Below are 16,600 nucleotides of genomic sequence, written 5' to 3'. Positions count from 1 at the left end.
TTTTAGGGCTTTCGCACGGACCCGCACAGGACCGACCGCTTTCGGGCCCGCGCCGCCACTCGCTGCTTACAGCGCGCAGGCGGCAGCGCCGGCCAGGGCCCCGTGTCCGCTCAGCGCCCCGCAGCCGGCCCGGCCCCCGCCATGCCCACAGCCGGCCCGGCCCCCGCCATGCCCAGAGCCGGCCCGCCGCGGCGCACGGGGCACAGCCGGGCCGGCCCAGCACACGCCCACAGCGGGACCGGCCCGCCCCCATGCCCGGCCGCCGGCTCCGCGCCCTCCGCCGGTAGGTGCCTGCGGCCGCCGCCGAACCCTCCGCACAGCGGGACGGCGCCGGTCGTGAGCTCGGGATGGCCCTGGAGGCTCCGTGCCCCCTCCGGGGGAGCTGGGGGTGGGTGGGCAGCAGGGGGGGTGTCTCGGGATCGCCTCGGGAGGGCGGCGAAGCGGCGCTCAGCTGTCCCTTAAAACACAGCCCCAGCCCGCCCTTGTGTACAGGCAGCACCGCGCCTGTGCCGGGCTGCGGGGGGAGCGGAGCTAAGGGAGGTGTTTTTAGGAAACACGAGATGTGTTTTTTCAAAGCGGCCTTGATCGGTAGATCGTTTCTGGCCGGCACATGCGTGTTGCTGTGGCTGCTCTTTGCCCTTCCATTTCATTTCTCTGCCTGCTGTCCCTTCAAGGGAGATGCCTTCTTGTGGCCTTTCCAGGCCTTCGAGCTTCCTGCCGGACTGTAGTTCACTAGGCAGTGGATAGTGAGCTCTATGGCCACCAGAGAAAAGGAGGAAAACTCTCATTAGATGCATTTGAAAGACGTTCATAATTATCCTTTCCAAAAAAAAACCCACCCCTAACTTGACGAGTGTTGTGACTTATAATGATGGCTTGCAATCCTGAAAGCACTTCAAGTGCAGTGCTTAGTACAGCTAAATAAAGCTGGATTCTCATTAACTAAAAATGAGCTGATGGTTGTTTAAGATCCATCAAATCTTCAGATTTGTAATTTGCCGTTGAAACTCCAGAGCTGACAGTAAAGGGAGGGGAAAGGGGCTTTTTCCTGCTCACTGCATACCACAAATTACCCAAATCAAAAGCATTACTTGAGGGAGATGCACATACTACAAGCCACTGCATTTCTTATTCCCTTTTCTAGCTTCATGTCCAACTAATTATTCTTTCTCCATAGATATGAATTATTCTAGGTTCATCACCACTGTGAGTGCAGCAAGAAAAGCATCTCCAATAAGGCTGCTGAGTGAGTACATGTCCCTTCTTCCCAGTTTCTCTGAAAGTACCATTCTATGTTCTGGTCTGTCCTGGGGTATCATGGCTTAAGACTTTAAAAGCTTTGAAAGAAAACCATGCTGCAAGCTGACAAAGCAACTTGACTTTTGTCAAGCAGAGATGCTAAGCAGGTATAAAGAAAAAAAAAGTGAATAGCCTTAAACCATTTCAGAAACCCATCCAGACAGATGAATTAGAATTATCACTTTAACAGGTGTCTGAAAAGTTTCTGCTACTGTCTCTGAACTCAGGCTTTTGGCACAGTTTGCAACTGAGTTTATGTTGTGTGTCCAGGAACAAGCAACTGCTAGAAATACAGTCCCTGCAGGTTTCTTTCCACTTTGTTTTCCTGTATCCTGTTCGTGTCCATAAATGCCTCAGCACTCCCACCCACTCAGTATTACTACACTTTCCTTTTCCACATTAAAGTATCTTTAGGCTACAACATTACATTGTCTTCCATGTGACAGATGGAAGAGCTTAACTGCCTACTTGTTTACTCAGCTGAAACCCACAGAGACCTGACAGAACCCCAGCACGAAACATACATCACTAGTTAAGCCTTCAGGTGTCAATTTCCCCCTCTTGGTAAGGGGCTGGCATTTGCTGTTCTGCTTAAAATGCTTCACACAGGTACAGCAAAGTCATGTAATTCACTCTAGGCAGCCTCTTTTTCAAGTGATGCGTTAATATGCATCATAACAAAAGTATTAAGCAGCACAGTTCCTGTAGAAAGACATATTGAGCCTGCAGTTTTGATTACAAAGTAAATTTCTCTTTACCAGGCCAAAAGTCACAGGCATAACACAAATTGGTGAAATAAGTGATAAGAATTAACTCCCCATGTTCAAGTCTGCTAATAAGTACTGTAAAATAAACTCGGTCATAGACCGCTGTGAAGCCAGATCTGGTGTCATCTGTCCTCTCATAGCTGATGTTAAACTGTCAAGCCAGCATGAATGCCATATTGTGAGTTCTTAGATTTAAGGCAAGTGCCCTTGCTGGATTAAGGTCTGGTCTGCACTGCATAGATTGGATCTGAATGATTGTGAAACTGTGACTTAAAAGCAGGAATTAAGATTTCCTTCATAGCAAATTACTTACACAGTGTCTCTGCCACTAAAACTGGGCTGCTAGAAACATTTCCATTCCCTTATAGAAAAGCTATAATCATCTGGCAGTATAGCTGCCAGATTAGCTGAAGTGAAACTGAATGAAAAACAGAACAAAAAACAAAACCATTCATTCAAGTCAGTCTAAACAGAAGATCATTTAGATTTTAAATTCTTGAAGCTCAAAAGACATCAGTCATGACAATTTTTGTAACAGAGCTGTCCAGATTGTTTCAAAATAAATTACAAATAGCTTTTTTAACTTAAAATGATTTTTTGTTTTAGTCTGTCCTAACAGTATCTCCCTCCTGGGCCCCCAAACTCCTATTTAATCCAAGCAGAAAGCTGACTTTAAGAAGAGTTATCCTTTTGAATTCATGATAGTTAGACAAGTAAATTGAAAAATAGAACAAGCTTTCTGGGCCATTATTAAAAACTGATTAAAGGATATGATCACCGTTGTAATAATCAAATTGTAACCAAAGTGTTTTTCTTTTACTCTAGCTGAATTGATGCAGAAGTCTCCTCCATCTCTTATCTCTCTGGCTGGAGGGGCACCAAACCCTAATGTTTTTCCATTTAAGAGGGCAACTGTTGATATTGGACATGGAACACCTATTGAGATTGGGGAAGATCTGATGAAGAGAGCTCTCCAGTACTCAGCCTCAGCAGGGTATCTGTCACAGCTGCTTGCACTTCAAGATACCAGAAGCTAAGGATATTACTATCCTTTATTATTGCATTAAGTCACCTGTGTTTTTAAAACCTGTTCATAAAGCCTTTTTTTTTTTTTTTTTTTTTTCAAAAAATAGGTTGTTCCCAAAACCCATGTTTATTTTTTTTTCAATTTGCCTCACTATTTATATTTGAGTTCCAGTGGAAAATTTTGCAATTAGTTATGTAAAAAGAAAAAAGAAAATTACTTCCATCACTTAAAACCCTAATCCTAGTATTTCTCAAGCCAGAGCATTTCCTGGCTATTTGTATTTGAGAATCCAGACACCCAAATCAGATTTTATTTTAAAGATACTGCATTACAACACATCCTTTCTATGTTTTGGAGTATTTCTTTTCATTTGGCACCATATACTAAAGTCAGTGTGTAGAACTTGTGGTAGTTGAGTGCAGGTATTTATAGAACTGTTATTTTTGGTACAAAAATTGCATATCATTATATTTCTTTAGTGTTCATGTAAACTTCTTAGCACACAGTACCGAGTTGGGTGAGGAGAGGTTTGCAAAAATACTCAGGTACCTACAGAGCCACATGGGGCATCAGTTAAAACTTTTCTTAATATTTAAATGAACCAGCCATTTGTGAACATCCTACAAGATCTCAAGACGTTTTTTGGAAAATGTGTTTTGGAAATCCTTGTAATCTGCAGCAGGTTACAAGCAGCATTAAGAACTTTGTCACACTCCCACATGGGAGTACAGAATAATCATTTCTAGGAGGGGTATTGTCCAGCCTCCACCCTGTTTCACCCTTGGCAAATAATTTCTGCCCAGATGTCACTATGATAATTTGGTGTATGGACCACAGGTGCCCATCTCATTTTCTTAATTTGATAAAGCAGTCATAGCAATTGCATTTAAGTGTATCTGTGTGACAGCTGAAATCAAACTCAAGACTGCATGCTAGATTTGGCAGGGATTTAGAGCAACAGGTTAGCTTTGGCCTATATAAGGTCTTAAGTATGCCTTCTTATTCACATTTCAGGATTCCAGAGCTGTTGTCTTGGCTAAAAGATTTCCAGCGGAACTTACATGATCCCCCCACAGCCAGTTACAGTCCTGAGCAAGGACAGATGGAAGTGTGTGTCACAACTGGCAGCCAGGAAGGCTTGTGTAAAGTAAGACCAAAAGATTCATATGTTAGAAGCATTTAATTCAGAGAGATGTTTATTCTTCCATCACTTCAGGTATATTCAACGTTAAGTGCTCTCTATAACTATATGCAGGGCACAGTTTCATGTAATCTTTCTCCATGGATATGAATTACTCTACGTTCGTGTACAAGATAAGAGAAATTAATAAAAATTGGAGTGGCATTCTAGACTGTCAGGACTGCATGAAAGTTCAGGTAACCAAAGAGCCTGTGTAGAAAACATGCTATAAGGTAACATATCCTGTTACTCAAGTAGTGCAATAATAAGTGCATAGAAGCTTTACCATAATTCTATTTTAAATATGTTTCTTCTCATTTTTACTTCCTGATTTTTTGGGGGTTTTACTTCCTGAAATCATTACCCTTTCCAGTACACTCTCACTGCTGTTTAGTTGTTTCTTTCTATAACTTATATAGTAGAAAGGGCTTCAGAGCACTGTCTTTCCATGTCAAGTTGGTAACCTATCTTAATTTGGCTCTAAAGATTTTTCATCCATTCGTTGCCTTTCTCACAGACAAGATAATGATATGTTTAGGGAATTACTGGTATCTAATCAAGGTTTTTAATCCCACTAAGAAGTCAAAAGTACAAAGCACATGTATAAAAACTGAACAATCTCTAAAACAGAATATTTTCTTTTGCAGGTGTTTGAAATGCTCATTAATCCTGGAGACAACATCCTTTTGGATGCACCCACATACTCGGGGACACTAGCAGCTGTAAGTATTCCTTAGCTACAAAACATTGTGAATGTTACATCTGAACTAAACAGCAGTTTAATGCCTGATCTGCAGTCTTACAAACACTGTCTGCATTTGCCATAAAAACGTAATCTAAGACTCAAGATTTTAGTGTCCAACCAGTTAAGTTGATAAATATTATTGCATAAAAGGTTTCCTACTAAAAGTTCTGTGAAAGCTATTTGAAATTCCTCTTCCAAACAGTGGTTCATTCAAGGGCTAAGATCACGTATGGACTGGAAAGAAAGCCATCAGGACCCTAGTTGATTGAATTAAATGTATAACAAGTGGGTGTGTTTACATGTCAGCATGCTTACCTGAAGTATTTCATGTTCAGAGTATACGATAGATACAAATACTTTAATACTGGAATAGGCCTGAAGCACCCATATATGAGTACAAAGATATGAATTAATGAGAACTGTACAAAAGCAGCAAAGTTTACTTCTGAAAAGTAGTTTAATCAGTATAAAATTAAATCCCACCTCAAAATGCATAAGCGTTGCAAGAAGGGCTAGAATAAATGCACCACAAATTCAGGTGTCCCCCCTTGCATCAAAAGAAATTGTTATTGCTTACTGTTCTAAATTTGACTATATAGTCTAATCAGCTGTACTTTTTTAGGAACACTTGTGACAATGCAGCAGTTTGAAGTTATACTTAAAAATGCAGAGCACTACATGGTATAAATTGAAATTCCACAGAGGAGGGACAGCAAGCTTTTTCATTGCTATTTTACCTATATTTTTTCCTGCTGCTGTCAACATGTCACGGCAGTAGCAACATTTCATTCTCCTTTATATTGCTGAATATATCTATTGAGAGAACAGATTCTTTGCCCTTTGTCAGGGAAGAGCTTAAAGCTCTGACATTTCCACCAAAGTAGACTGTATATTGTCAGCAGGAAACAAAAGTGCTGTGACCTTAACTGTCTGTGGTGAGAGCATGAGAAGCCATGAGAGAACAGTTCAGATTCACAAACTCCCTTTCCGCTTGAAAAACCAGATCTGATTTCCTAGAAAAGAGCTGCAGTTGAACACAGGAGTTACCCATTTCCTCTGAGTTGGCTTAGTAGAAAAAATAAAGAGTAATGTGGTAAATTTGACAAGCCTTACAGCAAATTCAAGCAAACTTTTATTTGACTCATCAGCAAATGGATCTTGAGATAGTTATAAAATCAAAAAGAAAAACTTTCTATTGATGAAATGTCATGGTGACAATGACAAAAGGAAGGCCTTTGAATTACATAATTATGAGTTTTGTTTCTTCTATCAACAGCTGAGACCCTTGGGTTGTAATATAATTAATATTCCTAGTGACCAACATGGCATTATTCCAAAAGCTTTAAAAGAAATTCTGTCTGCTTGGAGCCCAGAGGATGTAAAAAATTGCAGCAATCACCTCCCCAAATTCCTGTACACTATTCCAAATGGATGCAACCCAACTGGCAACTCACTGACCACAGAGCGCAAAAAGGAGATTTACCAGGTATGGAGCTGTGGTCTTGTGAACCTTGCAGGTGGAAATACATAAATATCAGTCTTGTTTCAGCTGAAGGTATCCCATGTTTGGCACTTGGGCCCATTATTGGTCCAGTTGACATTCCTCTTAGAACTTGTATCTAGCAGAATCGCTTTCACAGCAGCTCTTCAGAGGTAGCCTATGCCTTAGGTAAATTGTTTTTCAATGGTAGCCCACTAGTATTTGGTACCTTTGCCATGGACTTCTAACTGGACTTATTGCATGTTGCCTGCATGGTTTGAATGCCACATGGAACAGAGCTTCAGTGGCATACAAGGGTCTGTGTACTATAGGTACTGTGATTACTCTTACAATTGTTTGATATCTAAGTTGGGCACATGAAGGCTTCTCATCATGGGGGCTTCTGTATAATGAATGACCAACCAACAGAATCATGATATGGTGCTGGTTAAAAAAAAAAAAAAAACAAAATACACCTCACTGAATTTGCAGTGTCTTTAACTTTTACTCCTTTTGTTACTTTTTATAAATTTATTTAGCTTGCAAGAAAATATGATTTTCTCATAATAGAAGATGATCCTTACTACTTTCTTCAATTTGAAAAGGTAATTTTTTTTCATAATCCTTAGTAACACCTTATTTTCTGGGGAGAAACTAAGGTTTCACAAGAGAACTAAAGTTTGAACTCTATACCTTCCTGCATTCCTCTTCATGTCCTACCAAGGCAGTTGTAGGCCTCACAGTCTGTGCTCCTTTCAGTAATTTTACCCTTTGTGGTATTTTACATCCTGGTAATTAGCGGTTCAAATTTCTCAAGCCTCACACAGGATAGAATTTTTCAGTAATCAGAAAATGACGGAGACTTTGCCTTCAGAGCAAAGCAAGTATGTCACTGAAGCAGCACTTGAAATTTGCAGCTTTGTAATGTTCCTTTCTCCCTGTCTCCTCTTTCATTCAGCAGAAGACTGCCTACTCTGCACCTGCTATACCCCATGTTTATCCTTTTGCCTTTTGGAGAATCTGGGAGTTCTCCCAGGTACCACATGTAATGGTACTGGATAGGCAGCTTCCCTTCATGTAAATTTTCTGCAGATTTCATACATGAATCTACAGTTGGTCTTTAGAAGTACCTAACTTCAGAAATCAAAATGGGTCTTACACAGCACTAAAACATTGGTAGAAGATAAAGATCAGCATTTGCTCTTTTGAAATATGTTTTTATGGAAGGAGGCAATAAAACTGCCTCACTTACTTATTGAATAGTATTGTGAAGCTTTGTAAGAAAATGTAGGGGAGAAGGTGTAAAAACAGAATTCTTGATAAGGAAAAGGTATGCTGGACTCAGATCTTCACCATTTGGTCCTATCTTCTGATTTTACTTTTTAATATAGCAAAGCAAAATGCTACAAGGCTCCATTTTAGAAATTACAATGTCTCTTTACTCCACAAGAATTCTTGACAGAAAAATCATTATTTCTCTCTCCTTCTTATGGCATCATACCAGTACTTAAACTTGTGTGCTGAACAGTGGGCTAAGCAATCATCAAAAAATAATAAAGTTGATTTCTTGAAGATGTTTACAGAATATTGTAATCACATCTCAGAAAGCTAGGCTAAGCAATCACTTGTCAACAAGTCACTGCAATGTTTTCCTTGGAATACACATTTCAGAACTTAATTGTCTCTTCCTACTAAAGAAAATAATTCCATTATAATCCTTACTAGCACCTTGAATTTTATTTTTTATTTTTTATTCCAAGCCATGGGCTCCAACTTTTCTCTCAATGGATGTGGATGGCCGAGTTATCAGGACCGACTCTTTCTCTAAAATTCTCTCATCTGGGTAAGGCCAGCTGCAGACCACTTAGCATTGCCTATTCAGTTAAGATCCAAGACTTCATATGAAATGATGAGACATGCCATTGTGTTTTCTCATTTACTGACTGTCCACTTCTGGAATGAACTGCTGAGTCAACGGCTTTTCGCAGTCTTCTCGCTTTTCATGTCATCTCTTGGTAGTCATTTTACTCCAGGCTCTGTTTCTCTTCTGATGCAGATAGCTAAGCCTCTCCCTCCAGGCAGCCCATTCTTGCAGGCACCATCTAGGCAGAAAGACAGATGCTGGATTCCAGCTCTGTTCCTGGAACTCTTAGGAGCTTTTCTCTTCTTTTTTCCATTTCCCTTTTTATCTATAGCTTAGTATTCCTGCAAGCTCCCAGAACTTGTAATACAGAAAAGAAACTATCATTCTTCACAAACTGTTCATAGGGTTATACTGATATCTAGCTTTCCAGTTCTTTCAAATTGTTTCCCCTTGCCAGAAAAAGAACCAACTTGGCTGTTTTCCATTTCACACAAGTCAATGTATTTGATTTTTAGCTTGCTTTTGTCTGTTAACCTAATAGATATAAAAAATTAATTTGAAATCTGCATTAGCAGCCAGTGGATTATAACCCATCCTAGAGAAAGTGAGGAGACAACATAACCTAAGTGATTGCATTTTCAGAAGTCACACCACAAAATGGCTTGACACAGTATTATCTTTTCCAAAGACACATGAGTTTATGGGTTCCTTTTTTCTTCAAATAAAAACTTCAGCCAATCTGTAAAGATGGATAATAAGAATCAAAGCATAAGTAAACATCTAGTTTATCAATCTATATTCCATTCCTTCTGCAGTACTGAAAGGGAGTGAAAGAGTAAAGCCATTTGCCACTTATCTGTTTGTCATAAAGCCTGAGCATTCGTGATCTTTTATTATGGGAAAACTTGTCTTTCCTTCCCTTTGAGTCATGTTATCTTTATGGTTGCAGAGGATAGCTTCCAAACATAGCTTTTGTCCTGAAGCCTCATAACTGAGAAGCTGTTATAAGCATTAAAACCTCTTAAATGTTTTATTTCATTACTTTGGTACTCGGCTTCTAAATTGTATAACCTGAGGGCAGTATTAAAATATAGCTAAATTTGAATGCATAAGACATTCTTACACTATCAATAATATTATTGCATGTTTTCCCACATATAACTCAGACAAAGTATTAGCATATTGCATTTCTGTAGTAACTTTTTTTTTGTTTGGTTTCCAGTTTAAGAATAGGTTTTCTGACGGGTCCCAAGCCTCTCATTGACAGAGTTGTTCTACACATTCAGGTGTCAACAATGCATACCAGCACTTTCACACAGGCAAGTACCAAGCCACCAAATGAATTGTATTTAGAGAAGATAATATATCCCATGTTATAAGAAACCACAGGCAAACAGCTTTGTACTTTCACAATTGCTCTGCACTTTCACAGTTTTGTTTATGAAAATTCATTGTCAGTTCTGCTGAAGGAAGATACCATCATAGAACTCAGAACCAGAGCTAGAGGGTTGTCTCAGTGCACGGATAGTACAGCTGATACCCCTTAACCCTCAGATTTCAAGAATCAAGTTTTGAAATACTTTATCTCTTCCTGCTAGGTTCTTTTGAAAAACCTTAATGTAAAGCACAGTTTGGAAGAAACACTCATTTATTATTTTTTATTATACTTTTCAATTAAAACAATACTGGCGGCCCACAAAGACATTTCAAAGCAAACTGACAACTGCAGCCCCTTTATGGTTAGTAATAAGGAAAGGAGACAGTGAACACGTCTAAATACAGCTTCCGTCTTCCAGCTCTATTAGTTCATCCCTGTTAAAGCGGAGAGGCCGATGTGGACAGGAAGGTAAGGCAATATACATTGCCTTCCTCTTTCTCCCCAGTTATCATATTTACCTCTCCATCCATTTTTCCCTCCCCCCACCCCAGTTTCCAAATACCAATGCCATGATCCTTGGAGACACCAGTAACATGGTGTCATAACATAATAACCTTGGCACCTCCTTTATAAAGGGCTCGAAGAGACACTGCATGCAGTTTCATGTGTGGGGAATGTTCAATAGCGTATCTAGCTGTGGATCTTTGGATGGTCGTGGAACAGTCCTGTTTAAAACATGGTGTTGATGATGTGTTTTATTTCTTTAGATTATGATATCGCAGCTGCTTCAGCAATGGGGACAAAAGGGTTTCTTGGAGCATATAGACAGGTAGGGCTATGTTCTATGCTGAATTTCATCATCTGTCATTCTGCTACTTGTTGCCTACAGCAAACATTCTTTGTAGTAAACAAGTCAGAGGAGGTGAACAGTATTAGGCCAAGTAGGTAAGATAGGTAACCAAGACTGTTGGGTTCACACAAGAGCCCTGAAGAGACACAGCTTGAAGTTGCAGACAGGCAGGTCAGGGCATGTCACCTCCCACTCCAGGCAGACAATCTGCCAGTCCATTGGCACACATATCATGCAGCTCTCTGAAGGGAACTTCAGAGGATCCTGGAAACTCCAAGCCAGTGAATAAAGCTTTAATCCCTGCTAAAGTGTTAGGGTCTATAGCAAAAGCTGAGATCTCTGAGCACAGAATCTATTGAGAAAAAGTCAGCATAGCCTTTATAAAGGGAGTTCACTAAGTTAGCAGGAATTTACACTCTTGCCATCCTTGATCTCCTGATTGTGGATACTGATGGAAAAACAGTGAAGTTCATCTACACACACTAAACATCACCTCTCACTGTTAGAGAGAGAGCACTGGGCTGCCATCTAACTCGCAAGACATTTCTTGCATGCTGACTGACACACATTTAGTTTTCATTTATTATGCAGGAGGAGCAGAGTTTCTCTTGACAGTCAGTGCCTCATTTTATATGCTCTACTTGGATATCATTAGAGCCCCAAGTTTCTCACTTCAGTAGGAGTGTGCTACCCTCTGCAAAGGCCTGTAACAGCAACATGAACAAAACATGTGAGAAGTTCTTATATCTCACTGGAACAGCCACTTGTATCCCCTTGATGTTCATACTGTTAACAGCAATATTTGGGAAAAAAAACCCAAACCAGAGACATCAGCCTTAGCATTGCTTTAGAATTTAGGAACATAAAGAGAAATCTCACAGAGGAACTTCAACCACACTTTAGCTCAGCTTTCAGTAGTTCCCAAAAAATAAATCCCACATGCATCTCTTCACTCACCTTTTTCTTGTAGGTCAAATGGCAGCCTTGATCAAGCTTGAAGGCTGTTCTTCCACTTAAACAAATGAAAACAGGGCTGTAGTGGGGCAGCTGCAGTTCTTTATAACTTTATTCTTTGCAGTTCTTACTGATGAGGCCCCATAGCTGACTGCAATCTCTTCTAGCTGATTTCACTTGTACAAGGGTGAGGTGTTAGATCAGGCTTTGGAGTAGAAGATAGTTTTTTTTTTTTTGGAGCAGCTACATTTTTTGGGGAAGTTTCATCTTAGTAATTGTTATGTTTTAAACATGTAATTAAAATGGTAAGAGGATTTGCAATTTTGGTAAAAGCTGCACAAAGGAGATTTACTCTCTCATGAATGTAGCAATAGATATAGTGAGCTCCAAAACTGTTTAAGTCTCTGGAGATATTGGTGTTTGTGTATCAGATGGAATAAAATACATCCATAAATCAAAACTATAGGTTCAGAAAGTATTTTTAAAAATACAAATGTAAAATTATGTAAATTATGCAAATTACTAAGGATGTTTTCTCAAGACATGGGAACACATTTGCATTTGAATTATGACTCAGTATCAGGCATTTCTCTTGTGTCTTCTGTTACACAGCTGTGTCATTTTATGTTGACAAAAGCCACTGCACGTGACTTGTCCATGGTGAAACCTGGGTTAGGGTCATTTTTTCCCAATAAAAGATTAGATTATTTGAAATTTTTACTTACAGTATGAAGGAGATAGATTTAAAGGTTAGAAAAGGGGAAGCTGTCAAATAGTTCTGCCAGGTTTATCACGATTTGCTTTTTACCTTGTCAAATGTTATTTCCATATGTACCTGTTACACAAATTCAACCCCAATGCACAAATATTAAGTCTGGGCTTTTGCATATGTTAAAGTGCCTAATTTTCTTCAGTGTGTGTGCTTTGTGCAGTAAATACTGTTAACAGGACTTATATCCACTGCTATAACAGACAGATTATAAAAGGTTCCTATGATATGTGTAAAGCTGAACAGCCACACAGGGACTGCCTCTGTTTGGTTGATCAGTGCTCTGTTGGAGATGCAGTGAAGCACTAAAGAGTTCTTGGATGCATATACAAAGTTTTATACACACAGTATATACTGTGTTGTGCCCACCTAGGATATACTTATAGTTCTATTAAATGTGCACTTGAGTTGTTCAAGTAGAAAAGCTTTGTTTCTGCCTTCAGAAACAAATAGACTCTGAAAGGATATGAGTTCATGACTTTCAGTTGATAATTTGCTTTCAGAGTGGTGGACTTCTACAGGATCCAGCGGGATGCAATGCTCACTGCTGCTGACAAGTGGTTGAAAGGTCAGAGTGCCACACAGATAATCACTTAAATTTTTTTGCTAGTTATTTATCATCTTTGTGCTCAAGAAAAATCACTTAAGTTCATCTCTTGACAGAAGTGACAGATAAGCACTATAAGCAAATCAATTGCATTAAATATTAACCTTAGGACAAATACTCTATTGCTGCATTTTTGTGCTTTCTGGTAGGACAGGGAGATGGATGGTGATGAAAAAAATCTCACCACATTACTATTTAAAGCAATTTTACAAAGAGTCTGTATTTCACTTCATTATGTTCTTATCCTTTCAATGTTTAAAATCTCTGTCTTTAAAAAAATCTCAGAATTAGTAACCTTAATTTAAAAGAAGATATAAAAAATCGCTATAGCAGTAGTGATAATAATGTTTGTATCAGCAAATCCAAAACATCACTTAATCTATGATGTATCCATTAGAAGTGGGGCAAAAGTTTCTTTCTTGATTCCATTTTCTCTCTCTCTTTCTCCAGACTTGGCAGAATGGTACCCTCCTGCTGCTGGCATGTTCTTATGGATCAAAATTAAGGGTATTTCTGATACACAGCAACTGATAATGGAAAAGGCTTTGAAGAAAGAAGTATGACATGTGATTTAATGACTTTTGATCTTAAAATGAAAAAAAAAGGGTGGGATAAAATATCTGTATCTATCCACATGTGCACACATAAAAAAGCTGGGGGACTTGCTGTGCACCATCATTAAGTTGGCAAGTCAGGCACTGTGGCACAGTTATTGACTAGCAAAATATTTTCATGACTGCATTCAGATGTTATTTTATCAGTTTATTTAAATTGAAATCAATATAACATATGGCACAATGTCATTATATATGCCATATATATAATATTAATATATACCTATATGTATGATGGCTGTTGACTAAATTTTTTATGAGAAAAATTAAGTTTGGTTTTATTTCTCCAATTCATAAGATTCACTGAGTAAGCTATACCCCAGGTGCTTCTAAGCATTGTGATGCTATGAACGAGACCTGGTAACTAAAACCAAAGACCCTTTGGTTTTATTATGAAAAGTCTGGTTACAGGTTGCATATTTTTGTCTCCTTATTTTGAAAAAAAGAATATATTACACCATGCTCACACTTACAAGTGTGTAAGCACTGAGCTTTCTCAAATTTAATTTAACATAGTGGTTTAAAAATGTAGAAGTGGTAATAACTGTGTGGTTAATCACTTTTTCGTAGGTTTTACTGGTTCCTGGAGGAGCATTCAATATTGATAGTTCAGAGCCTAGTTCTTATGTCAGAGCCTCCTTCTCTCTGCCTTCTCCTGCCCAGATGGATCTGGTGAGATTTCCTTTTTTTTACATTCTTATCAAGACAGATTCTCACACAGTAATGCTCCTTTATTTCTTACATCCTTCTCCTCATATTTTTTCTTGAACGTTAGAGATTTTAGTCTGTAGGTGATTAAGCAGTACTTTCACAGCAGTATTAGCTGTTCTTGAGCAAGATACTCATCCAAGTGATCTGCAAATTTTGAGGACCACTTAGAATTTTTCTGTGTATCTCATACATACAGTGTCTCACAGTTAAACCTCTCAGGCATTATTTATAAATGCTTTACTGAATCCAGAGTAGTTGCTTAAGCATTAGCAGGCATCATGTATCTTTCAGATTTGGATTCCCAAAATTCTGAAATTGAATTACCTGTGTTCTTTTTTCTGTGTGTGTTGGCAGTTTTTTGTAAGAAAGACTATTGTTTTCCTTGTGTACAATTTACATACATGCTCTATTTTATTTATTTATTTATTCATTATTTTCTTTATTTATTAATATTCCTGATGTTGTTATCAGGAGCTAATCTTTTATGTGTTTTAGGAACATTTTTTATGTTATTTGGCTCTATCTATAAAATCAGTGGGAAAAAAGATAGGAGGCATTTATTTGTGCTGATTTAATACTGATTTGATTGGGGTGCTTGAAAGAGTTCAGTATTTGTAGTTGTACTTTCATGCAGTTGCAAAGGCTTGTAACACATAAGTGCTTCTATTGCCAAATTAGTTCTTCTGTATTTCTTTTATTTTTTCCTTTTTCTTTGTTAAAGTAATTCATAACCATACTATTGACAGTCAAGCTGTATTTTTATATGCTTGCCCACTCAACTGTTCTTCGTTTTTTTCACTTTTGGAATCTCTGGACTGTAATATTAAGTTAAAAGAGATACTCTTTCAGGGATCACTAGTTTGTTAGAAGTTACATCTGAACTCCAAATAACCTTTGAATATCAATATATGCATTTTTCTGTTTCAGAAATCTCTGCCTTTTATTTTCTATCAGAGAATTGGAAGCTTTGTGCAGTCAAACCCCATGATTTTATAAAAGGAAAAGAAATAATACCAGCAGAACTTTGCATTATAAAATATTGATTCTATATGGTTAGGGCAATTTTAGTAGCTTTACAGGTTTGACATGTTCCCTATTCATATAATGCTGAAATATAAATGTGAACTATATTTTTTATTGCAGGCCTTCAAGAGACTGGCTGACCTTATAAAAGAATCTTTGTGAAAAAGCTAAAGAGAGCTCTTGCAGTAATAAAAATCATCTCCAGAAAAATATTAATGTTTGGATTTCATCAGAACATTATATAAGCAAGCACAATACAGTGGATATTTCCTTAGATTTTTTTCAGCTAAAAAAAAAAGATTGGAAATGAAAGTGAAAAACAATTTGCCTAATTTTTTTTTTGACAGGACATTGCATTACTAAATGTATCCAATTCAGAAACATTTAAAATACTCAAAACCAAAATGTTCTATTTCCTGTAAACTCCATGGTTTGTTAGATTTGAATTGATTTTTGTTCTGACTTTTGTTTTCCATTTGAGTTGGAAAAGAGAAATCATTTACTTAGAAAGTTGCACTTGAGGTGGTCTTAGCCACTATTTCTTCTCACTATTAATATCAACTGATACATTCCTCCAAAATCTTATATTGGAATGGTCTCATGGGTCACTTCCATTCTTGTCCTTCTGTATGGCATCTGGATTTAATGATTTGAGGATTAGTATTTAATTCTACTGAAGTTTTGTCAGATAAAGCTGATGTAACTATGTTAAAATAATTAAAACTGATCCAACAAAATGAGGCTATGATTACAAATAAACTGAGGTCCCTTGCAATGTGCAAGAGTATTCTCTAATTTGTAAAAGGTATTCTGATTGCTGTTTTTTACTTCAGTCTGTGAATAATTACTCTGTAGCTGTGGTAGAAAATCTCTGGTTTGCCAAGGCATGTGGATGTACTAAAGGAACAACTCCTGGGTATTCAGTCAGATGTGGTTGTGAATGGAGAGTGTAAGTAACTGAAGAGGGGACATGGTGGAATGGACATTACCCTGACACTGCCAGATGCAAACAAAATGAAAAAAGAAAGAAATGTTTCTGTCTCTTATTCCTTAGTTATTGTCATCCCAAACATTTGCTATTTAGCAACAGGTACAAAACTTTCACAAAGTTTCAACTGAACTGATTCTCCAAGGCTTCCCGTTTGGATTAGTGACTTCAGTTTTACTCACTGTTTGGATGAAAGCACTGTGATTTTCCACCAATATCAGATGGCTGTTTCTTTATGTGCAGCTATTCAGAATTTCAGAAGAAAACATTGTTCAAGGATCTAGTTAGCCATTCAGCAGCCCAGGCAACCCAAGCAAATAAGGGCCAGGCACCACCTGGGAGTT

The 16,600-nt window shown here is 38.3% G+C and overlaps 1 protein-coding gene across 2 annotated transcripts; it reads left to right on the top strand.

The window, feature by feature from the left end:
- The first annotated feature begins 222 nt into the window (after positions 1-222).
- AADAT (aminoadipate aminotransferase) lies at positions 223-16,299 on the top strand. 2 transcript variants are annotated; one of them, XM_030239345.2, is made up of 14 exons: positions 223-283; positions 1,178-1,246; positions 2,892-3,060; positions 4,108-4,240; positions 4,921-4,995; positions 6,295-6,504; positions 7,038-7,103; positions 8,259-8,341; positions 9,585-9,681; positions 10,508-10,569; positions 12,817-12,881; positions 13,371-13,477; positions 14,105-14,206; positions 15,389-16,299. In XM_030239345.2, exons 2-14 carry the CDS (start codon positions 1,180-1,182, stop codon positions 15,428-15,430), a joined length of 1,278 nt encoding a protein of 425 aa, XP_030095205.1. In that variant the 5' UTR covers positions 223-283; positions 1,178-1,179; the 3' UTR covers positions 15,431-16,299. The 2 variants fall into 2 exon arrangements, with proteins under 2 accessions (XP_030095205.1, XP_030095206.1); XM_030239346.2 differs by lacking the exon at positions 223-283 and adding an exon at positions 286-388.
- Positions 16,300-16,600: the final 301 nt, after the last annotated feature.

Source organism: Serinus canaria, chromosome 4 (assembly GCF_022539315.1).
Source record: "Serinus canaria isolate serCan28SL12 chromosome 4, serCan2020, whole genome shotgun sequence".
Taxonomy (NCBI): Eukaryota; Metazoa; Chordata; class Aves; order Passeriformes; family Fringillidae; genus Serinus; species Serinus canaria.
Note: the sequence above shows the minus strand (reverse complement) of the source record. Positions and strands in the feature narration are given on the sequence as shown.

Coding starts and splice junctions, on each gene's coding strand:
- AADAT (XM_030239345.2), top strand. CDS start 1,180: ATGAATTATTCTAGGTTCATCACCACTGTGAGTGCAGCAAGAAAAGCA. Junction 8,342..9,584: donor TCTAAAATTCTCTCATCTGG/GTAAGGCCAGCT, acceptor TTTGGTTTCCAG/TTTAAGAATAGGTTTTCTGA. Junction 12,882..13,370: donor TGCTGACAAGTGGTTGAAAG/GTCAGAGTGCCA, acceptor CTCTTTCTCCAG/ACTTGGCAGAATGGTACCCT.